The sequence below is a fragment of the Xiphophorus maculatus genome, chromosome 23, assembly GCF_002775205.1.
Source record: "Xiphophorus maculatus strain JP 163 A chromosome 23, X_maculatus-5.0-male, whole genome shotgun sequence".
Lineage (NCBI taxonomy): Eukaryota > Metazoa > Chordata > Actinopteri > Cyprinodontiformes > Poeciliidae > Xiphophorus > Xiphophorus maculatus.
The window spans coordinates 21,195,071-21,220,500 of NC_036465.1; the positions used below are offsets into that span (position 1 = coordinate 21,195,071).

The 25,430-nt window shown below is 38.4% G+C and overlaps 1 protein-coding gene across 4 annotated transcripts in view; it reads left to right on the forward strand.

Annotated features, from left to right (window-relative positions):
• Nucleotides 1-25,430, forward strand: part of unc5a (unc-5 netrin receptor A) — a 173,989-nt gene that overhangs the window by 98,155 nt on the left and 50,404 nt on the right. For all 4 annotated transcript variants that reach the window (XM_023328918.1, XM_023328919.1, XM_023328920.1 and 1 more), the window contains exons 3-5: nucleotides 18,838-18,981; nucleotides 21,585-21,688; nucleotides 22,808-22,988. In XM_023328918.1, coding sequence (XP_023184686.1) covers nucleotides 18,838-18,981; nucleotides 21,585-21,688; nucleotides 22,808-22,988 — 429 coding nt within the window. The remainder of the gene's footprint in view (nucleotides 1-18,837; nucleotides 18,982-21,584; nucleotides 21,689-22,807; nucleotides 22,989-25,430) is intronic.

Sequence of the window (25,430 nt, forward strand, 5' to 3'; positions counted from 1 at the left end):
TAAAGACAAATCAGAGGAGATACATCCTCTTCATTTCAGTCATTTCAAACTATATTTGGACTTGAAAAGTACAGAGTCATTGAATAAATTACAATGTCATCGAAATGTTTATTTATTTCAGGAACTTTATTACTAAGTGAATCGCAACATATAGATTAACTACATACAGATGGACGTTTGAAAGCCATTATTTTTGTTCATTATGATGATTTTCTGCTTATAGAAAATCCCGTATTGGATATCTTTCAGTCTTTTTGTATTTGTGACCATTTTCTACATTTTAGTGCAAGACAGATGTCAGAACCTCTTAAGTAAAGCAAGTGGCGCCTAATTTCTTTTTATTTTTATTCTTTTTTATCTTTGGCCAAAATCTTCAACCTTAAAAGTTTTTCTGAACCTCAAAGCTTTTTTATTGAAAAGGCAGGAAATGCTTTCATTAATTGTAAAGCAAAATTATTTAATTAAAAAAGCAGAAAATAAAAAATCTAAAGACATTTTTTTAAAGGGTCACACAAATGTGTCTTAAGATCTATCTATCTATCTATCTATCTATCTATCTATCTATCTATCTATCTATCTATCTATCTATCTATCTATCTATCTATCTATCTATCTATCTATCTATCTATCTATCTATCTATCTATCTATCTATCTATCTATCTATCTATCTATCTATCTATCTGCCTGCCTGCCTGTCTGTCTGTCTGTCTGTCTGTCTGTCTGTCTGTCTGTCTGTCTGTCTGTCTGTCTGTCTGTCTATCTATCATATGAGTCATTATTTCTTTGAAAAAGCATAAGTCACTGGATTTTTGGGGTGCTGTTTACTATTAGATAAATAAAAAATATGGTGATTAAAAGACAAAATATTGTTGTATCTAACTCAAAATCATTCCATTTAAAAAACATCCAAGTGCATTGACCGCCTGTTCTTACAGTTGCAGGCCACACACAATCATACTTTGAACTCCCCTGATGAGAGCAGATAATGCTTAGTTGTCGTTAAGCGGTTTTTATAGTGAAGCTGTTACGTTATGCATAACGTGTACAATAAATAGAGAAAGGCATAAAATAAAAACAGAGAAGTTTTGTATTTAATGTATCAGTCTTCATCCACATTTCCGTTGGCTATGTTAGGGACAAAAACAAACCAAAGAAAGAATGCAAGATGTTTGAAAAGAAGGCCTTCATAGTGGTTGTTCACCCCAGGGCTGTTTACTGAATGCTGTTTGTTGTGTTCGGTATTTACATTCGCCTACACACCTTCATTGGATTACCAAAAAGTTCTGCTCTTCAAGTCAGACAACACTGCCGGCCAAAGGCACAAGAGGGCCCAAGCGATTGCACGAAGGGAGGGGAGAACCGTAATGCAATTTGTTTGGATCACCTCGCAACCAGACTGGAGCCAGACTGGTTTACCTTCTCCAGCTTCCCTTGTTTACATCAGCACCCAAGGAGGAGGGAAACGTGTTAGTCTGGGCAAATTATCATGGCTTTTATGTGGGTAACGTTCTATCAGATCCTCCCACTCCGCAAAGTGTAATGGAAGCAGAAGCAAAGTGCTTTAGGCCCTCGCCTCTGACGTGTTCTCATTCTCGCCAGGACAACGTGTGTGTGGGAGATAAAGGAGCAGGTCCCAGACACTTCCTGCCTGAAGACTGTGGCTTCTAGAACATTCTGCTCTTGCCAATCATCAGGGTCAGGATATTGGATGGAGAGTAATTACAACAAGGGCACTTTGGTAAGGGCGCGGTGGTAAATCACAGACTTACCTCTGCGATCGGGCGTGCACGTGTGTGTGTGTAACGTTTCGGAAAAGGTTAGGCAAACTAATTATGGAGGGACAGTGTAAATAGAAAAATCCATGGCTTTGAATCAATGTCCATTTGATGTAATCACTTGTGACCTTTGTGCGTTAGCAAGCAACCAAACATGATTATGAAATATGCAGGTGGAGACTTGATTTTAATGTCTGCTGTGTGATGTCTTTGCTCTGTGACACAGAAAGTCTATTTTGATGTTTTTCAATTCAAATCATTATCACATTTCGAACCTGTGAACACCTGTGCAGGTAGAAACACAACGGCATCCTGAGCTGCTGAAAGATTCGGTGTGCTGTTGTCTCATACAGACATGGCACAGATTTATTTTATTTTTTTTTAAGTGATTGTCTCACTCTTCTGAGTAGGAGCGGTTCAACAATCTCACCATGCAATAATCTCATGTAAAACTACCTTGATTTCTAAAAAGAAAAAAAGATAGAAGGTATAAAAATGTTCTTTATTATATATCCATCATATATATTCTGGTACATATCCTTATTATTTAATCCATACAAAATTTATCAATTCAATTTTAACTGCTTATTGTACAGAATATTTTAGCGCAATAAGAAATTCAACTTAAAAAGACATTATATACTCTTGGGTTGATGAGAATGAGATTATAAAAGATTTTGGAAATTTTTTTGGGTAAAATTCAGAATCCAAGTTTTTGGTTTGTTTGAATGACTCAAATTGTGTTTAAATAATTTACCATCTGTGTTAAGTATTGCCGTCCTGTTTATGCCTCTTTATTTCTGACGCACGGAGATCAACCCTTTTCTTTATCTTACTCATAGAAAAGACAAGATTTTTGGAAAATGCAAGCTTTCTCATTTCATGCTTCTCATAATTAACTGTTTTAAAGTAAAGTCTCTAATTCTGTCCGGTGACTTTTACATTCAATCCTGGTTGAATTGAGGTAATTCAACCATTTTCTTCAACCATGAATAAAATGGCTGAACTGCCTCCTCAGCATGCAATCAATTTCTAGAGTCCAGTTAAGCCTCACTAGTTACCTGATTCAGGCGTGTTGAAGCAGAGACACATCTAATGTATGAAGGACAATCGGCCCTGAGGACCAGGATGTTGAACAACCGTACGTGGCTCATGTTGCTCACAGATCATTTGAATCTTATCTGTCACTGTCTCACAGATGTTGTTATGAAAAGCCAAAATGCTGCCACACAAATAATGTAAACATGGTGGAATCTTCTTCTGTGCTTTTGCATCCATCTGTCAGTCTCATCATTGAAAAGTCTTTACTATTTTTCTCCATCCAAACAAACAGGCAACTAAAAAATTATTTGAAAGCAGTTTAATAGCGTATCATATTATAGTCACTTTGATTACAAAGAATATTGATTCTGCTACAGCATTAAACCTCACCCTCTCTCAAAGTGCTACTGTCTCTTCACAGTTTTGTTCAGAGAACATTTTGTTTTTTCAAATTCTGTTTAGGAAAGACTTTATTGTGTCTGTTTCACCTCTTCTTGATAATTATATGTTTGAAGTCAAAACATTTTTTGGAAACTTCTTGTTCTTGAAACTTTATGACATAGCTAACACTCTATTGATATTATACATACATTTTCTGACTCTGTAAAGCATTTGCATCTCCTAACTTACCACTCAATAGCCTAAACAGTAAAGTACAAGTGGTTGACAGTAAATTATAATAAGGAAAATCAAGCAGTTGGATATCAATAGATACATGCAAAGTTTAAGTTATTTTTTTATTTATTTCACTCATCTAAAAAGCTCTGTTTTCTGTTTTGTTTTGTTTTTTATCTGAAAACATCAACAAGAAGAACAAGGCGCAGGTTCATGTTTATACTTCATGCATTTTGGATCTGAAAAGGATTTACCTCATTTTACTAAAATGAAATATTTTCTACTCTTGCCAAAAGAATATAGCTACTCAGGATATAAGGCTTGTTTTGCAAAATTTCTTCTTTCACGACTTGCCAAACATTTTCAATGGGTGACAAATCTGGATTTCTGCTTGGACACTTGAGCACTCAAACTCTTTTTCCACACTGCCAAATCTTGAATATGCACATAAAGAAAGCACAAAAAGTGCAGTTCATGCTTAGACTTACAATATGAGCAAACTCGGTCACACAAACATGGGGGGGGAAGCACAAATGAAAGAACAGTCTCAATAGGGCTGTGTGCCATCTTTTATATTTGAACATGAGTCAGATTACGTCTGTTTGTGTGATGATAAATAATTGGTTTGTTTACCTGACTGTTCTAAAGACATCTGCTCACAAATATGAGCTTAGCAGAGAAAATATTCAGAGGCTTGATATACATGGAAAAATTACACACAGATGATTTTATTCCACCCATCATATAAATTAGACACAAAATACGGTAAGGGAGCACAGGACTACATGGAGCATACAGTAGCTTGCAAAAGTATCCACACCGCTTGAACTTCTTCATATTTTTTACATTACCACCACCATCTTTAATGTATTTTTTAGGGGGATTCTTGTGTGAAAAAACTACATAAAGTAGCACATAAGGTGAAGGAAGTGGGAGGAATGAAATAGTTGGCATTTAGAAACATAAATCTTTGGTCTTAACCCTTGTTTACTCACATACCCTTAAATAAAATCCAGCACACAAGGCCTACTCACTGAGCCAGCTTCTCCTTCAGGTGTATAGATCAAAATTCATGTGTTAGATTTTTTAACTCGGCGCTAAAGCCAGTTGAGAATATGTGACAAGACTTGAAATTTGATAGTTAGCTCCAAATGGACTTCAGCAATTTTACAAAGAAAAATGCTGAAAATATCTGTCTCTAGATGAGACATACACCAAATGACTCCTGCTATTAGTACATTGATAGGTGGTTCTATAAAGCATCAAATTGGGGTTACCTAACAAAGATGTAAGCCACATTTTTTTGAAATTTTATTTGTGGGAAAAAATGTTTGAAATTATGAATGATTACCCTTTCATTTCAGAACAGATGGATGCACATTCTTGTCCATCCATTTGTAGGTCTGAAGTGAATTGATGCTTGTGGGTGTAATGAGACAAAATGTAAAAAGAAAAAAAAACCTCAAGGAGCACAAATACTTTTACAACTATAATGTCTGTCTGTCTTCAAGCTGCTATACCACATGGTAAATTTGTTTCAGCATTTTCCTTTTTAAAATTAAAGTAATTCTTCTGTTCTGAGAAAGACAATCTCTAATAAATAACAAATCTTAAACCAAAAAAAAGTTTTTATTTATTTTTCACTTTAGCATTAACAGTTCCTTCACAGTTGGATAAATTACCCACACTACATTCATTAAAGCACCCGGATGAATTTCAGAGGCTGGCTTTCAAACTTTGTGCTGATAACAAGCTAAACTTTTCTTCTTATTTTTTGCAAAACTTAAGTTGTTAGACCAAAAGGCAGTTTTTCATTTTCACTTTCCTAAAGCCATCCTACTACAGATTATTATTTCCCCAAATATTTTTTTCCTTAAGCATGGCTTATATTATATGATTTGATATTGTATACTTTGATATTATTATTATTATTTTAAGCCATTTCTAAATTGTTTAACTATCTCAGTCCCTCTATGGACCATTAGGAATTATCTTTTTTATGCCCCTTTAGCCATATTACAAGTTACCTGATCATTTGTGAGATATTTTAGCCGTTATGTTGCTCGTATCCTCTCCACATACAGACTTTTTTGGAGACTGTTCACATTTGACTCAACTTTTTCATGAGAAATCTTCCACTTTATAGATCCAACTCTAGCGCCACATTTGAAACCAACACTAATAGTAATTACTCAGTGAAATTTCAATAAATAACATTTTAGTCAAATTTCCTAACTTATATAAAATGTTAAATATTTAAATGAATTGATTAGCATAAAATATTTAATAAAGGAAATTTTACTACATTTTTTTTTTTTTTTACCATGGCTTCACTTTTTGTATTAATTTAATTAATTTTGATTTACTTAAAATTTATACCCATGTTGACTGGATAAAAATGATCTTTCACGTTTCTAAGATCATTCAGGAAACCTGTGACATTATCTGAGGAGGTATTTCATACTGTAGCCTCCATTAGAGTTTCTTCTAGCCAACACTATTTATTCTTTTCAGTTTGCAATCGATGCTCATCAGTCTCCTTGGAGTGGCATTGGACTGAACCTCTCCGGATTGATTGGAGCACTACCTGCGCTCATGTTTGTCAGCCATGAATAATCTGTAACGACATTCGGTCCATCAGCAGGGGCCTTGCAGTGTGCATTCATTGTGGAAAATGGACAGCTCAATCAAAAGAAGCTCTTGAAAAGCTGGTCATAACCGGAGGCAGAGCCTTGACCCAGAACACTGTCCTGCCAGCAGCCCTGAACGGAAAGTCCGGGTGTATTCCTGGTGAACTCAGTGCTTGTTTTGGCCCCGCCCATTCTGCTCCTTCCTCTCTTAGCTGTTTAATAGAGCCATGCTTCACTCAGAAGGCCATGCTATCCTTGTTAGGAGACAGACACTTATGGCAGCACCTGCCATTGTGAGCTCCTTGGAGTCAGCTAGCATAGGCCACCCATCATTGTGCTACTTTACATGGTAATGGAAGTTTGAAGACTTGATCAAAAGGCAGTAATACCCTTGGCTCTGTGACCCAAGGTTACCTTTTGAATACTCACACAGGGTTCCTCCAGTCTTGAAAACTAGTTTGCTTAAGTAAGTTTACTTCTTTAAAATAAATACATAAATCCTTAAGGAGTAAACATCTAATTCCTTATGTATAAAACACATAGTGAATGTCACCTAAAGAAAACTTTTAATAAGTCAAACCCAAACATTCCATCCATCCATCCATCCATCCATCCATCCATCCATCCATCCATCCATCCATCAGTTATTTTACACTTATATGAGATTGTATGAAGTAGCAGCCCAGGGTAACAAGTTCAAGAAGGAAACCCAAATAAGGTTCAGGAACTGTGTCAATCTCTAGGTGTTCATTGTTGATCCCAGGATGTTCCAATCCCAGAAGGGATATGTATTATTTTTATTTATTTATTTTACTATTATTAGAGTCTTGCAATGACATTTTGCTCAATATGTACATTTTAAATGTACAGTTAAAAGACAATAAAGCCTGTTTATGTTTATGTCTAATCTATCCAGTAAGTTCTGGATCTTGCTCAGGTTTTCTGCATACACAGACATCCACTTGAATGTAAATCAGATACTGGATGTGTCTCAGTTGATTCCTTTCAATGCAATGTAGCGATGGCTCTTCTCCCAGCAACCCAAACATAACTCAGATCCTGATGCCATTACTAAGACTTAATCGACTAACCCTTCAGAGGAAGCTCATTTTAGCTACATTTATCCAAGGAGCTTGTTCTTTTAACAAACTTTTAATCATGATAATCATGAAAAACGTTTTTAATGTAAATTAAGAACTTCAGCTCAGCTCCTTTTTCACCATGACAAAGAGCTATGTGCTGATTACATAAGATGAGACCTTGAAAAACATTCCAAGGTCACATCACAGAAACTCAATAAACTTTCATATTATTTGGTGAAGATAACTTTCTGAACTTCTGAATTGGAGCATAGGAATGAGAAGGAAAGGGGATTTTAAGCAACTTGATAGTAACTTTGTTCTTGGGGCCAGAGTGGCTGGTGTGAATCTTTCAGAAACCTCTGACCTATTCAGAACTTCACCCAGATGCATCTTTTAACAGAGAAAAGAGAAAATATCCAGTGAGCAGCAGTTGTGTGGATGAACGTCAGATTAGTCTTAATGTCAGCTACAACATTAATCTGGAAAGGTCAAAGTTTGACTTAAATGGCTTGAATGCATGGGTCCCTCCTGCCTTGTATCAATTGTTCAAACTGGTGGTGATGGTTATAATGGTGAGGGAGATTTCTTGGCCCATTCTGGGCCTTTCAGTGACAGTTGAGCATTGTTTAAATAGTGTTATAAACTGTGTTCCTCAATATATGAACACAGTGTACCCATCTTCTGATGGCTGCCTGCTGCAGGATATAACAGGATTGTTTCTCGAACAATTCTCTAGAAGAAATTTTACTGTACTTCAGTGCGCTCCATAGTGACCAGACCTCAAGACAATAATACAAGTGAGAGTTGCTAGATCCCATCTTGTCCCCTTATAAGACCATTTCTGGGCAAGGTTTCTGATGTTTTCTTGAATGTTTGCCATGAAGAATTAAGGCACTTCTGAATGAAACCGGTGACCATATTGGCAAGCGCCATTCCTCACTTGCCATCATCTTGAAGGCATAAAAAGTTCATCTGAAGATGTAAAAAAATGGCCCAATATTGGCTGAAAAGTTTCACCCTGAAAAAATATCTAGAATTTTAAAATGGAAACAGTACACAAACCCTCCATTTTACAGGGCTTACACATTCTAAATACAGCACATGCTGGTATGTATCTGCACGTTTTGTTTTCTCATTTTAACATTCTGTTTAGCTCCAAACTTGTTTCTGACACTTTGACCTGGTGTCTGGGCGTCTTACCTCTATCAGAGCTAAATTTGCAGATAATTGCATTGTTAGTAACTTTGAAAGCAAGCTCTGGGAACCTTAGGTGACGGTGATGACACCGATACCATCTGTTTGAAAGAAGATCCAAGAGAGGAAATAGCACACTTCCAGTTTACTTTTGACTTGTTGCCAGGATGTGCAGACAGTTCATTCGCAAAAGCGTTCATCTGTGATGTCTCGCCTTAACCATTGTGAACTCTTTTCCTTGAAAACGGTGCACGGCCCTGATGTAGACTCACCCAGCCCTAATCCTCCTATATCCACTGATGAGTCCTACCCTCACACACAGAAGGGGCATCGCCTAATTGAATTTCCTTGCTCACAATGAACACACACTCAGGACCTGCAAGTTCCAGTCCTTGCCTTTGATAAGCAAATGACCCCTATGGAATTGAGGTCAGAGCCAGCAAAAACAAGAGTGAGGGGGAGAAAAATAAAGTCCTGCACTCAGACAAGCCCAATATCGACTCACCCAGGATTGAGTCCAGGGATGTTTACCCTGTGTGTGTTGAGCCCCTGTTGGCTCAGGGGAAGATTCCTCCTGCCCACACACACATCCGGAGAAAGACGTCTGAGCGCTGACAGTATGACCTCTTTCCTTTTGTTAACTTCTCACACATTTGAATGGGGTGCATGTGTAAATAATGTTGTCGCTGCCACTGTCTGAACACAATAAACCGAACGTAGACACGTCTTTTGTGTGTGTGCAAATGGATCTAGTGTTAGATTGAATTCTGTTGCTGGACAACTTTGCAAAAAAGCGGCATCATACAAATGTGAGGTCAGGTTATTCATGAACTCAGACGCTCTGCATCTACGCTGGTCTTCTTAAAACTGTGGCTGTCTGGAGGAAAAACAGTGTTTTAACCTGACCCCATGGCCCAAAAGCTTTTACTGATGCTCCTTTTTGCAAGTTTTCTTTCTGTCTCTTGAGACAACCTAGATTTGAGATGTGATTCACTCACTAACTCTTAAACACTGTCTAAAATGTCATGGTTGTTACTATGTGTCTTCAACAGTCAAACTTAAGCTGTGACTCACATTTTCATCAACATGTCTACAGGGCCACAATAGGAAAGCTCTGTTGGGAAAGTTGGGAAAAACTCATTACACAAGCAAGATTTATCCCCACTTGTTTTTGCCTTTTTCAGAAAAGAGCTGGTATGTAGTTCAGCAGATGAAAATACCTGTTGTGAATCAGTTCTGATGGAAATTTTGCTCTTGACTGGTCATATGAACGATCAGCTGTTTGTGTCTGCAGAGCATGGACAGCCAATACCTGCTCACATAAAGGACAAAGAACAATACAGTCAGTTCACATCTTCATATTGCTTATATTCATATTTCCAGTTGTGTTTTAGAGACTGCAAGCTGCATTTTGGTCCATATTTATACGGCAAACCCTTTACATTGGTTTCACAATAAATGTGAATTGTATGTATGTACATACAATGGCATGCTCTGCTGTGGTGAGTGAAGAAAAACAAGTTGTTGCAACGTTGAGAGATATAAAGTGTGTCCTGCATATTTACTACACGAGATGCTAGATCCTTTTATTTTGCATATGGTATGCTGACAAAGTGATTAAAGAGCCAACAAGGAGGAGAAATTATAAGCAAGCCTGCAGAACACCATGTTGCTGACAATCACAGAACGAACAGGGAATTGTTGCTTGAAGGGCCAGGATGACAGAAAACGTAAAGATTATCGGTGGATTTTAGGGTCTCATTTAAAACAAAAACACACTAAGTAGTCAATGAACCATCCAGTCTTTTTTATTTGGTATTCCTGTCTCATAAAGACAGAGTTTAAAGCAGATTCTGATGTATATGTTGTTTTACTTCCAGTGTATGAGGTCTTGCTTTGTAGAGAAAACAACATTTTCATAGTAGATGTTCTTTGTTGACAAAAAAAAAACATTGTTTTCCAGCCAAAATCAAAGATATTTAAAAATCTTTAAAAGCATTTATTCTTGAGAAAAATGTCTTGTCAGTAGCATTTAAAGCTTGTTAAAAGTGGAAAGCAGACATTTATTTTTAATATTGCTGTAGAGCTGATGGAAAACAATTTCAAAGCTTATTTTTAACCGTAGGTAAGCATGGCTAATCTGATATTATAGCTTAGCAATCTTAAATTTTCTTTGCCAGAACATACATTTGAAACAAACAGTTTAACAACATACAGTATATCTCTGAAGAGTTTTGATAATGTGTCAGAAGATTATGTCTTTTTAGTTGTTTTGGTTTTTGTAAAACATTATTTGGAATCCAACAAGTTGATATAAGCTTGTAAAATTAGCCATCCATCCGTTAGTGTTTATTATTATTATTATTATTATTATTATTATTATTATTATTATTATTATTATTATTATTATTATTATTATTATTATTATTATTATTATTATTATTATTATTTCAGAGATAGACACATCAACTTGTTACTAATGTTTCACTGCATTTTTACCTGAAAAAAAAGTTATGACTGACTTTTCCTACCAGTCAACTTTGTCTTTTTTCAAACAAAAGATCAGAAGATAAGAAAAGAAGAAAATTCAGTAGGTCCTTCCTTAAGAAGTTGTACATATAGGACTGGAGGACTTGTATGCATATTGCAAAGATGACTAAAAGTTAGTATACTGTGTAGTTCTTGCTGATTTTAGCATTTTCATCTGTGGCGTCTCCATTTTCAGCAGTTTGACACAACAATGTTTTAATCAAACCAGGAAATTTCAGACAAGTTCACTGGAACACAGAAACGTAATGGGTGAAAAGCTAAAATTGAATTTAGTGGTTTTGTTAACAGTCTGTGAGGAAGTTGCCAGAGAAGCTCATTCTAATACTTTAGATATGGAATTCAAGCTGTTTTGTTTCCTGTTTGTCAGCCTCTTCTAAATTTCCTCGCAGCGCTACAGAGGCAAGCATATCATGGCTGAGCACAACCCACTAAGTTGCCCCTTGCGCTCCAATAAAAATTAACTCACCGGGGTTCCAGCTGTAAGCCCAGGATTCCTGTGGTGTCAATCACATAATCACCCTTTAAATTTTTCACTGTAATTTTACTGAGGTTTGGGATTTGAGCTCATTTATAAATGGGCCGCAGATCAAACCGAAGGCTGAGGGAATCGTGTCATGTTTTAATTATCATTTAACAAGAATGTAACGGGAGAAAACGTGTAAAATTTCTCTTCCCTTTTTTAAACACTAAAACATCTGAGGCTGCTTAGCAGATTATTATAAGTTTGTATTAACCATAATTGTGAGGATAATTTATTTTTTTTGTAAATAAGTAGTTTCTGTACTGGCCTTCTTTCAGTAGGGATCAAAAAGTTGGTATTTTTCACCTTCAAAAGAGGTAAACTTTTAAAAACAAAAAGATGCATAAAATATACCCCACCCGATTGTTATTAAGTGGCTAAAATTTGAATTTTTTTTTCTAAAAATGATGAGATTGTTTTGTCCCTCTTATTAATTGGAGTGAAATTGGACAGAGTGACTCAGAGGGGTGTTACTGGAAGGTGTCAGACACAGAAAGCAGGTAATTATAGAGACAGGAAGAGATAAGGAAACAGAATGCAATTAGCCTGGCAAGCAGAGCTTCAAATTGCTCTTCTTAGGATTTCTCACCTCAGCTTGCTATTGTTCATGCTATCCATCTCCATACGGATCTGTGGTCCTTTTGCCCTCCAGCTCGGAGTGAATAAGTAGGTTTGCATTAATCAAATACTATATGCATAGCAACGGTAAGCTCAGAATGGCAGTCAGGGCCAAATTTTAAATGTATGTATTCAGGCATGGCTCTCTGTTTTGCACACATAAACTGCTGAGAGCTCAGTGTAAATCAGAGCCATCAGATGTTTTTCTCTACTTAACATCCAAGGCTGAGAGGATTTCTAAGAAATTTATTTGAAATGTAGATTTAAGGCCTTGCTTTACATCAGCAGTTTTTTTTTTCCTCTTGTGTCATGTAAGAAGTTTATGAGTCGCGTCAATAATTAATTCATAATGGCAGATATTGTATTTGGAGCAAAAAAGCTCATTCATTTTCCGCTCAGGTTGGGAATTTTTAAATAGCTGAGCAATGACTCTGTGTTTTCCTAATGTTAGATCTGATTTCAGGATTTTCAGATTCATTTTTATTATGCATAATTTGCTAAATGATACAGAATTATCACGTGGCAAACATAAAAGTAGTTTCACTTGTTAGTTTTTATATTTTAAATGGAAAGTTGGATGCAGGTGTGATGCTGATTTGCAGAAAAGAGAAAGCTGGATTTCTTCTGCTCCATTTGTTCATTCTCTGTAGTGCCCATTTTGTTACTCTAGTCATTTGTTTTAGCTTTTAGGTGCTCTCTCAGCCTGTGTCAAACTCTCTGGCTGCAGACTCATGTCAGCACACAAACACACTCCTCCAAAAGGCTCGACTTCAAAGAGACAAAAAGAGAGTAAATGGAAGTTCTAAATAATGCATTTGTTTTGTTTTGTTTTTGTTTTTTATCTCAATTTCTGACACTTATCGGCAGCATTAAGAAAACAAATAAACATGCAAAAACACCCTTTGTCCTGTTTGTCAAATTAGCTGTTGTTGGTGAACAACATTGGTGAAATCCGACAGACAGCATGGGTTGCTGTTGATGCTCCTAGTGGTGCTTTAGGGCTGGATTCACAGCACATGTAGTCACATTTCCTGTGATCACATATAGAAAAATCTACTGCACTTAGATACTAATACATGGCCGTCTGCCAGTGACCCTCACAGCTACTTGTCACTGAGTGTGGCTGCCGGCAACAGAGCCACTGCTTTTTCTGCAACAGACACCAAAAGTCACCATATTATTATTATTATTATTATTATTATTATTATTATTTTATTTATTTTTTGTTGTGTTGTAAATTTTAAAAAGGCTGAACGTATATGTTTGTTATTGTGGCAGGTGCCACTTCCTCCCGCATCAGATTGGAGCAGCAAATGATCAGTTCAGACACATCAGGAGTGTGAGGGGCGTGGAGGAGTCTCAAAGTGCTTTTATGCAAATGGCCATCAAAGAGAGGTCCCCCACTGAATCTGAATGTAATTGTCTGAGTCATTCCCTTCGGTCGGCCTCCGGCTTCCATTGCAACTGTCAGATGAACGACTGTCTCCCAAACACAAAATATAAGACGGAGCGAAAGCGGAAAGCTCAAGAAAAACATTGCAATCTCCTCTTATTCTATTGTGGTAAAGAGACATGGGTGCAAGTGGGGAGGAGGGGCAAGATCGCAGCTCACTATCCATATATATATATAGAATATATATATACACTGCCTGGCCAAAAAAAAAGTCGCCACCTGGATTTAACTAAGCAAATAGGTACAAGCCTCCTATTGGATAAGTACTGCATAGGCGATTATCTTTCAGCTGGCAACAAGTTATTTAACCCCAGCTGATGCAATGAGTAACTCCTCATTTCTTAAACAACCATGGCAAAAGACACATCCTGTGGTCGTGGAAAAGACGTCAGTCTGTTTAAGAAGGGTCAAATCATTGGCATGCATCAAGCAGAGAAAACATCTAAGGAGATTGCAGAAACTACTAGAATTGGGTTAAGAACTGTCCAACGCATCATTAAAAACTGGAAGGATGGTGGGGAACCATCGTCTTCCAGGAAGAAATGTGGTCGGAAAAAAATCCTGAATGATCGTGATCGGCGATTACTTAAACGTTTGGTCAAATCAAATCGAAGAAAAACAACAGAAGAACTCAGGAGTATGTTTAATTGTGAACGCAAAAGCATTTCCACACGCACAATGCGAAGGAAACTCAAGGGGTTGGGATTGAACAGCTGTGTAGCCGTAAGAAAACCTCTAATCAGTAAGGCTAACCAGAAAAAAAGGCTTCAGTTTGCTAGGGAGCATAAAGGTTGGACTCTGGAGGAATGGAAGAGGGTCATGTGGTCTGATGAGTCCAGATTTACCCTGTTCCAGAGTGATGGGCGCATCAGGGTAAGAAGAGAGGCAGGTGAAGTGATGCACCCATCATGCCTAGTGCCTACTGTACAAGCCTGTGGGGGCAGTACTATGATCTGGGGTTGCTGCAGTTGGTCAGGTCTAGGTTCAGCAACATTGTGTGCCCAAAGAATGAGGTCAGCTGACTACCTGAATATACTGAATGACCAGGTTATTCCATCAATGGATTTTGTCCTCCCAAATGGAACGGGCATATTCCAAGATGACAATGCCAGGATTCATCGGGCTCACATTGTGAAAGAGTGGTTCAGGGAGCATGAGACATCTTTTTCACACATGGATTGGCCACCACAGAGTCCAGACCTTAACCCCATTGAGAATCTTTGGGATGTGCTGGAGAAGGCTTAGCGCAGTGGTCAGACTCTCCCATCATCAATGCAAGATCTTGGTGAAAGATTAATGCAACACTGGATGGAAATAAATCTTGTGACACTGCAGAAGCTTATTGAAACAATGCCACAGCGAATGCAGGCTGTAATCAAAGCTAAAGGCGGTCCAACAAAAATATTAGAGAGTGACGATTTTTTGGTGGCGACTTTTTTTTTGGCCAGGCAGTGTATATACAGTATATATATATATATATATATATATATATATATATATATATACATACATACATCAGGTACGGAAAACCAAGGTAGAAAACTATTGTTAATCAATTCATGTTAAATAAATGGAAAAAAAAATTACTTATTAAATATTTGGTCATTATTTCAGTTTGAGTCAGGCAGAACTTATCTGTTCATTGCCATAGCAACGATCAGAAGCAGGACCCTCCCCAGAACCACAGTGACCTCACTGATGAGGTCACAGATGACATCATGAACATCACAACAGATCAAAGAAGTTCTGAGGCTTTAACTGCTTGAATCTCAACACATCAGTTAGAATCCAAACGCTTCAGTGAGATTAAGGTTTTGTGTCTAGTGAGGATTTTTGTGTTTCAAAGATGCCATACCCTTTAATTTTCCCACTTGGTTTTGGACTAGGATATCTGGTGACGACAGGGATGAGGAAAATATTCAACCATTTCTTTCCTGGAAATGACTCAGTTAAAAGTACCTCCAAGGATGTTGAGACAGATTTGTTTTGGGACGACCTTCCATCGGTTCCCAGAGATCAAGCTGACCCGGCTGGGGAAGTTTCTTCTGGGGCGAATCACAAAGCTCAGGTTTCAACGATTTCATGTCCGGGGTATTCAGAGAAGACATCGAGAAATGGCGCATCCTCCAGGGTCTCTGACCTTAAATGTTCCCCAAACGGGTCATCAGGGTTAACACACAGGAGCAGCAGTGAAGCCCCAGGCAGTAAGAGGGGCAGTTTAACCTCAGAAGAAGAGGAAAAACTTTGGGACCGGATGTTACTGATTCCCCCCAAAAACAACTACCCCGAATGGGACAGTTCAAGCTCAGAAGAAGAGAATACATGAGAAGCAAACACATGAAGAGAAACGCCACACTCCACAGAAAATCCCACCTAATGGTTTCTCCTGCCACTAATCTCCAAAACAACAAAGCTGTTTTTTAGAGGAGGAAGAAACATTGAATTTTGTGAATAAACTATCAAAAGTTAACATCCTGTTTGCAGGTTTCTCTCCGGGCGCTCCGGCTTCCTGCCACAATCTAAAGTCATCACTGTTTGGTTAATTAGTTTCTAAATTCTCCTTTGGTGTGAATAAAACATCAGGGCTGCACAGTGGCTCAGTGGGTAACACTGCTGCCTTGCAGTAAGAAAGTCCTGGGTTTGAATCCCAGCCTGGTTCTGTCTGCATGGGGTTTTCTGGTTCTCCATGTCCATATGTGGGTTCTCTCCGGGCGCTCCGGCTTCCTCCCACAGTCCAAAAAGATTTAGTGCGCTTCATAATGGATTGATATAATTATTAATAATAATAATAATATTATTATTAATATTACTATTACTATATATAAATAGATATATCCATATCTCTAAATATATATATCTATTAATCTAACTCTATCTCTATCTCTCTCTCTCGCTATATATATATATATATATATATATATATATATATATATATATATATATATATATATATATATATATATATATATATATATATATATATATATATATATATATAAAGATTGATCTATAGATGTACAGTACAGACAAAAAGTTTGGACACACCTTTCTAATTCAATGGGTTTTCTTTATTTTCATGACTATAAGGCAAGAAATTCCACTTATTAACCTGACAGGGCACAACTATGAAGTGAAAACCATTTCAGGTGACTTTCTCTTGAAGGTCATCAAGAAAATGCAGAGTGTGTGCAAAGCAGTAATCACAGCAAAAGGTTGCTACTTTGAAGAAACTAGAATATAAGGGGTATTTTCAGTTGTTTTACACTTTTTTGTTTAGTGCATATTTCCACATGTGTTATTCATAGTTTTGATGCCTTCAGTGTGAATCTACAATGTCAATAGTCATGAAAATAAAGAAAACTAATTGAATTAAAAGGTGTGTCCAAACTTTTGGTCTGTACTGTATATATAGATCTATCTTTATATACACTGCCTGGCCAAAATAAAAGTCGCCACCTGGATTTAACTAAGCAAATAAGTACAAGCCTCCTATTGGATAAGTACTGCATAGGCGATTATCTTTCAGCTGGCAACAAGTTATTTAACCCCAGCTGATGCAATGAGTAACTCCTCATTTCTTAAACAACCATGGCAAAAGACACATCCTGTGGTCATGGAAAAGACGTTAGTCTGTTTAAGAAGGGTCAAATCATTAGCATGCATCAAGCAGAGAAAACATCTAAGGAGATTGCAGAAACTACTAGAATTTGATTAAGAACTGTCCAACGCATCATTAAAAACTGGAAGGATGGTGGGGAACCATCGTCTTCCAGGAAGAAATGTGGTCAGAAAAAAATCCTGAATGATCGTGATCGGCGATTACTTAAACGTTTGGTCAAATCAAATTGAAGAAAAACAACAGCAGAACTCAGGAGTATGTTTAATTGTGAACGCAAAAGCATTTCCACACGCACAATGCGAAGGGAACTCGAGGGGTTGGGATTGAACAGCCGTAAGAAAACCTCTAATCAGTAAGGCTAACCAGAAAAAAAGGCTTCAGTTTGCTAGGGAGCATAAAGATTGGACTCTGGAGGAATGGAAGAGGGTCATGTGGTCTGATGAGTCCAGATTTACCCTGTTCCAGAGTGATGGGCGCATCAGGGTAAGAAGAGAGGCAGGTGAAGTGATGCACCCATCATGCCTAGTGCCTACTGTACAAGCCTGTGGGGCCAGTGCTATGATCTGGGGTTGCTGCAGTTGGTCAGGTCTAGGTTCAGCAACATTGTGTGCCCAAAGAATGAGGTCAGCTGACTACCTGAATATACTGAATGACCAGGTTATTCCATCAATGGATTTTGTCCTCCCAAATGGAACGGGCATATTCCAAGATGACAATGCCAGGATTCATCGGGCTCACATTGTGAAAGAGTGGTTCAGGGAGCATGAGACATCTTTTTCACACATGGATTGGCCACCACAGAGTCCAGACCTTAACCCCATTGAGAATCTTTGGGATGTGCTGGAGAAGGCTTTGCACAGTGGTCAGACTCTCCCATCATCAATACAAGATCTTGGTGAAAGATTAATGCAACACTGGATGGAAATAAATCTTGTGACACTGCAGAAGCTTATTGAAACAATGCCACAGCGAATGCGGGCTGTAATCAAAGCTAAAGGCGGTCCAACAAAATATTAGAGAGTGTGACCATTTTTTGGTGGCGACTTTTTTTTTGGCCAGGCAGTGTATATACAGTATATATATATATATATATATATATATATATATATATATATATATATATATATATATATATATATATATATATATATATATTGCAGGTCCCAAATATAACAGTGGACAAAAATGAAATGAAAGATTTTTTAACTCAGATAAGCTTGTGACAACGTTATAGTGTTTTGACAGTTTGGCAGGATGGTTTTTGTCCCAATTTTGCTCTATTTAGGGAAGACTTGTCAGTCCGTTCTGGCAGAAAAGCAATAAAGCTATTTTTACCTTGTGTTACAGCTGCATCTCTTATTTCGGCACTGTTGTAGAAATGCTCCACAAATTGAACTTTTTCTCCCATCTTAGATTTGATGATAGGGAAGCAGGCGACGCTGGATATTTTTGTTTCCACCGTTTGTTTAGCGCTCCGGTGTTCCTTCTCAACTGTTGCCATTTTAACGCCCTCCAAATTTATAACGGGGTAGCTGTGAGGCTGTTGACTCATTTTCCTCAGTTAACAAGCCCTCTGTTTATATAGGATTATGCTTGTCGTCTTGTTTATTCTGCCTGGCTTTATTGTCTAATTACTCAAAGTACAAAACGCAGCCGTTTAACTTTTTGCTGCACTCAGACAAGCTGATGTGGGTGATTCTCGCGTTCATGATTCTGTGATGTCTGTCCCTGCTTTGCAGCGTTGCCGGTCATGCAGGTGACGATTGAGATTACCAGGCAGCAGGTGGAGAAGATCTTCGGCCTCGATGAGTACTGGTGTCAGTGTGTCGCCTGGAGCACCACTGGAACTCAGAAGAGCCAGAAAGCGTACATCAGGATTGCTTGTGAGTGCACTTAAAATGATTTCACTGTCATTACGAATGCATGGGTTTCTTAACAAGGTGCTCACATTTGCATGCCTACGTGTAATAAGAGCTTAGGATCAGAACAGGGAAAGACATGATTGACTCTTATTTATCAATTAGTTCAAAAAATCATTGTGATCTCTATTGTAGAGTTGTTCAAATTAAGCTACCGTGCCCCTGTAAAAGTATTAATACTCACTTTTTTGTATTTTAGCCTCAAATTAAAACTTAATCTATTGGGATTCAAGATAACAGGCCAATTGATTTTCTGCAGATCATATTTACTTCAATTCAGTGTATTTATACAGCACAGGAAAACATTTTACTGTACATATAGTAATGTAGAAACACTGAATTTAGATCTGACTTTGACTTTGTCCTTCTGGACGACCGGGATGTTTTCATCTAAAACTTTCCACTGTAACTTTGGATGTTTGTTCAGGATCATATAGCCACTATAGGAGGTGAGCCTCCTATAGTTGAACCAGTTTCAACTATTTTACAGCGCCGGACCGCCTGGATGGCCCTGTTCTCATCCCATCCATTTTCCATCGACTGCAGATGGCATTTTTAGGGTTATGTGTGGTTTTAATTTTCTGCTACACAAAACAGTGTGGCTAAAATAGTTTAATGTTGGTTTTATTTTACCAAGTCTTCCAAGTGTTTGATGTATCCTCTAAATGATTTGTGTGAAACTGAAGAGAAAACTTATCATGGCTTTCCTTAAATAATGACTTTTTATTTTCATAAAGACCAGATTTGTGGCATGTATGACTGGTTGATGCTCTGCTTGCCCTGCCTATCAGTTTAGGTTCTATTTGATTATTGATTAAAATAATGTTTTAGAGATTTCGTTAATGCTGGACGTATTAATTTAGAACGGAAACCTGATTTTTAAATGTCACAATAACTCATCTGCTGCGTTCTTAATGATGACCTTGAAAGAAATCTTATTGCATTAAGTTATATTTAGGAGTACAAGAAGGCCAAAAAAATGCAAAGAATAAATAAAGAAAACAATGAATGTTTTTTCAACCTCAATATTATGTAATATTTTCTATCTAAAAAAATCCAAATAATCCATTAGAATTTGTGGATGAATTGGACAAAAATGTGAAGACGTTTTAGGGATGGGCGTTCGTTTGCAAGGTGCCCTAAATAATGTTCCTGTGATTCTTGAATGAATATTTCTGAATACTGCAGAAATAAAGGCAAAAAAGGGGTGTAAAGGGGGAAAAGTGGAACACTAAATTTAAGTATTCATGAGCATATTTCTCACGAGCTACAGTATATCAGCAATGATCCCTGTGAAAGTGACTTGAATAAAAACAGAATTGAAATTTATTGCTGTGCAGCAATCATAAATTTGCCTGGGGAACACAGGCGCATCCCTCGCCGCCGCCGCCTCAAAAGCTTTATTAGAAGAAGCCATTTTACATTTGAGCATTTTACAGCATTCTGCCTATTAATTCCCACATAAATATGTATTATTCCAGACACAAGCAAATGCAGCGCAGTCTCCAAACCAGAAGGCTTTTTTGAAAACACACATTCATTATCTACCCTTGTTGGGGATCTTAACAAAGTCAGATAGATGTAAGATAAGGACATACACATGCCTTTATAGCCATGCATCAGGACACATTTCCAATATTTATCCGCACCCACTTACACTCACATATTTTAGAGCTTTCTAGAGCTGTTACATCTCGAGTGTCCTCCAGTCCCATTTTATCTGCTTTAATTAAATTAAATGTCATGAAACTCTCCGCTTGTCTCAACGTTTCCTCCAGTGTGATCGGTCAGGACAGGCTGAACATCCCGTTTAAAGGAATTCACCCTCAGCCCCTCGCAACACGATAACACATTGCTTTGCTCTGAGTCAAAACACGGGGTTGAACACATCAAATTTGCACCGAGCCGCCAGCAATCGGCAGCCTGCCTGTCTCATCCGGTCCAAACAGACCTGCGTTTATTCCCTCTCCCGCCTCCTGCAAGACGAAAAAGCCAGGCCACTTCTACCTGTGCAATTCACAGCTGGGGTTTACAGACAAATATATTGCAGGGCTTGATGCAACTGTAAGATTGCTCAATGAGACATAAATTGAAGCCCCCACGCAGCCGGTCGGGCTTTGCAGGAGCTCTTGTCCAGGCGCCTTGAGGCATTGTTTTCGTGCGGCTGCTCCAAGCCGTCACACAGATGGGGGCCGGAGGCTGCCGGAGGCTGGGGGGTGAGGGGAGAGGCTGGGTGGGAGGAAGGGGTAATGCAATTGCTTTTCAGCGCAGGTCCCTCTGGCAGCAGACAAACATCTCTGAACCAGCCAGGCAGCCTGTAATAAGCAACATGGTTGGTGCCACTGATTCCACTGTGGCTTAGAAGCCAACTGGAGTGCGACACGAGGCCACGGTTGAACATTTCAGGGGCCGGAATTTAAAAAACATCAGCAGACCCAGTTTGTTTTGTTTTGTTTTTTATTTGTTTTTTTTTGTTTTTTTTTTCAAAGGATTTCTTTCAAATGTCATGAGCTCTAACAAACATCCTAATTGGTTGTGTTTCCTCCCCCCGTCTTTCTTTGTGCAAGACCTAAGAAAGAACTTTGAGGAGGAGCCGCAGGGTAAAGAGGTGGCATTGGACCAGGAGGTGTTACTGCACTGCCATCCCCCCGAGGGAGTGCCACAAGCCGAGGTGAGACACAGATACAGAAGATATTTATAGGCTCACATCTAGCATCGTTTTACTCTTTCCTCTCCGAGAAGGCAGGTGGGGGAGGAGGGGGGACGCAAAGAGCAAAAAGTGACTTTGCTGCATCTCCGAAGGAACAACCATCTCTGTATGGATAAATTACACCTCTAATTATTCCCTGTTATTGATTTATGATCTCTTCCGCATCTCTGAGAAGCCATATATCACATCATCTCGTCACATCACTCAGGATAGACTCGGAGGCTTCACTCCCCATTTGGCATCTCTAAAGGCCCGTCCATAATGAATGGCTCTATTTGTCTCACTCTCTCCTTATCTGGTTCTGTCTCTCTCCTCTCTTGTTCTGCTTGCATCGCTTTCTCTCCCCTCTCATATTTTGCCGGTGTGTGTTTAGAGGGCCAGAGTGGTGCCAGCTGTTTCACCTCATGCGCTGCATCCTCCCCGGTCCCAGATAGGCACTAACTGCTCTAATAACAACACAACAGGAGCTTCGGCTGCTAGCTCAGACAGCCCAGAGACGAGAGCCGGCAGACAAGCCAATCACAGCTCGACAGTGCAGGGACTGTTTGGAGAGAAATGGGAAGGAAGGTGCCAACCGCGGTTCAACAGAAAAGAACATCAGAGCAGAAGTCACCGCGGGAGAAAGCAGAGATAGCGCGCGCAAGAGGAAGAAAGCCCAATTATATGGCGTATCGCAACTGGCAGTAATACCAGCAACAATGCTGCCATACCATCGCTTCTCTGGAGACGGCACGGGGTCAAGTGAGAGCAGCAAAACAAGCGAGCCTGTCCGTGAATACACCAGGACGGGAATAACTTCAATTTTGTCTTCTGAAAGAGAAGCGAAGGCACTGCAGAGCATGATTGGCTTTGCTCACAGACCACCAGCAGCTGCAAAATAAAAGCGACTCTCTTCACAGTATAAAGTAATACATTTTCCAATCAGTTGGCTATATGAGTAAAATTTGTTCCCAGCACCAAACCGGTCTTCATGTCCTTGTTTTGCATGTCGTAGTCTGTCCTCTACATGATATCTGCTCACCGCAGAGCACGTTTCTGTTGATTTGAGCCGAGTTCTGACCGTGGAAATATGTTTTTCAGGTGGAGTGGCAGAGGAACGAGGATGTGCTCGACCCATTGAGCGACCCCAATTTTTTCATCACACCTGACAACAATCTTGTCATCAAAAAAGCCCGCCTTTTGGACACGGGCAACTACACGTGTGTGGCCAAAAACATCGTTGCTCGGCGCAAAAGCAACTCTGCCACGGTCCTGGTCTATGGTAGGTGATGATAACTTCTTTTAGCAGATGTTAAATGGTCTGGGTGCAATTTTTCTTCAAATTATGCAAACCGAGAAACTGCCCAAAGGAATCATTTCATGTTTACTTTCTTCTTGTGTTCCACATTTCCACATTAACCTCTGTGTTCTCCCATGGATGAAACATACCGGGTTGCAGGTTTTCTGTTCATTGCGCAGTTACAGTGCCCACAAAAGGGTGTGTATCCCTTGAACTTTTTCTCATTTTGTTGTGTTACAACCACAAACCTCAGTGTATTTTATTGGTACCTTATCGGATAGAGCGACACAAACTAGCACAGTATTGATGAAGGAAAATGATCCATGATTTTATAATCTTTATTCAAATAAAAATAGGAGAAGTCTGGCATGTTCAATCCCCCTGAGTCACATTGTGTAGAACCACCTTTCCATGCGACTGCAGCTGAAAGTCATGTGGGGTTTGTTTCTACCAGTTTTTGATTTTTTGTTGTTTTTTTTTTTTTTTTCATTTCTGCTTTGCAAATTAGCTGAAGCTCATTTGAACAGCATCTTTGAACATCTTTTTTTGAGTCTCTCTGTAGATTCTCACCTGGGTTTAAGTCTGGACTTTGACTAGGTCATTCTAGCACATGAACATACTTTAATTTAAACTGTTCCATTGTAACTCTGGTTGTATGTTTTCGGTCGTTGTCCTTCTGGAAAGTTAATCTCGGTGCCAGTGGCTCTAACTGGCTCTATTTCTGGACATAGTCTCCAACTTGAACGCTCAAGCTCTGCATATTCTACAGAGTCACCATTGGCTTACCCATTAACGCTCTCATTGCTTCAGCCCGTCAGTTTAGTCTGGTGTTTAAGCATTCGTTATTGCTTTATTAACCTAACACTGGTTAAATGTCAGCGACTTGCAACACCAGTTTGCTGTGTTTATTGGTCTTTTGATGCTTTTGATTCCCTAACAAGCTCCTGAGGCCTGAACAGAACAGCTGCATTTATAATCAAGTTAAATCACACACAGTCTATGTACTAATTAGATATCATCTGAAGACAAAATATATGGGATTTTATTGAGCAGAATCAGAGAACAGGGGTGTGATGCAGGGCACACACACAACATTTGAAATATGTGCCATTTATTAAACTCATTAATGTTTCTGGTTATAATGTGATAAACTGGGGCAAAGTTCAAGGAGTACAACTATTTTTTGGGAGGCACTGTGTCCATATTTTGTGCTGTAATAACTACAAAGTAGAGCATTACAAATGAGTGACATATGGTGGCAGCTTGCATCGTCAGCTCCACATTTTCCACCAAGCAATAAATTTTGCTAGTATAGCTGGACGTTAATTACACCAACTTAAAAGCTTCTGGCAGCCATTCTTATACAAGCTGGCAATATTGGATTCCATGGCTGCCATCTTCCTCCCTCTTTGTTGTGGATCCAGTAAGAGAAAAGAAATTGAATTAACAGCAAACTGTAAATAATGACTACGCCTGATAATCCAAGTGACCTTTATTAAAATGCAGAGAACCCCCATATTTGTTATCACAGATGGTTCCAAGTCTAGAACACAATGGAAGCATCCATACATTACAGACCATCTTTATTCTCTCCTGGATACAAATGGGGCACTAAAATCTCTTGGGGAATTTCTCACAAACCCACTTTATGAAAGAAAAATGAATATTTAGAAACAATGCCTTAGTCATAGGTTGTTCCTGTTGTGGCTTCCTAAACAATACCGCCTGGGGTTACAGTAAAGTTAGAAAACTCTGTGAATTTTAGTTAAAAACTGATAATAACCTGAAAAATATAAAACACTGTTGCATATACAGAAAAGAAAGCATACTTTCCTTCTAGTTTAGGTTTTAAGATTATTTAGATCTATCCCCAAATGTCAAAGACAAACTACAAATTTATGAAAAAACAAACCTTAACTACAAAATCTTGAAGTAGTGTTTTTTATTTTTCTCCTGTATGACTTGATTAATCATTCTCAATGCTCTGGAGAAAAATGTTCTTAGTCTTTGCAATGTTTTCAGTTCACTGAGGTCTGACTAAAATACTTTAATTTAGCCAAAGTTTAGACTTTCAATGTAGCCGTGGTTACTCTTCAGTTTGTTTCTTTTTCAGATATTTTCTTGAAGCTTAAGATTTTTTAAAGATGTATTCATTATAATTTCTCCGGATGCAAATTGACACATTTTAAATATGGATTGTTAATTCAAATTGCAGTAGAAAACTCCGAACTTCATTAAAAGAAGAAAGTTTTAAAAAAGTTCATGTGAACAGATGTTCGGAGAATTAAAAGACACTCCAGGTGTGGCATAAAACACAATTTTACCGATTAGTTCTCAGGAGTTGCGTTTCTAAAGGACAAATAAACACATCCGCACTTTAGTGAAGGTGTTACTTTGGCAGATTTTAAGTGAAAAGTCCACATT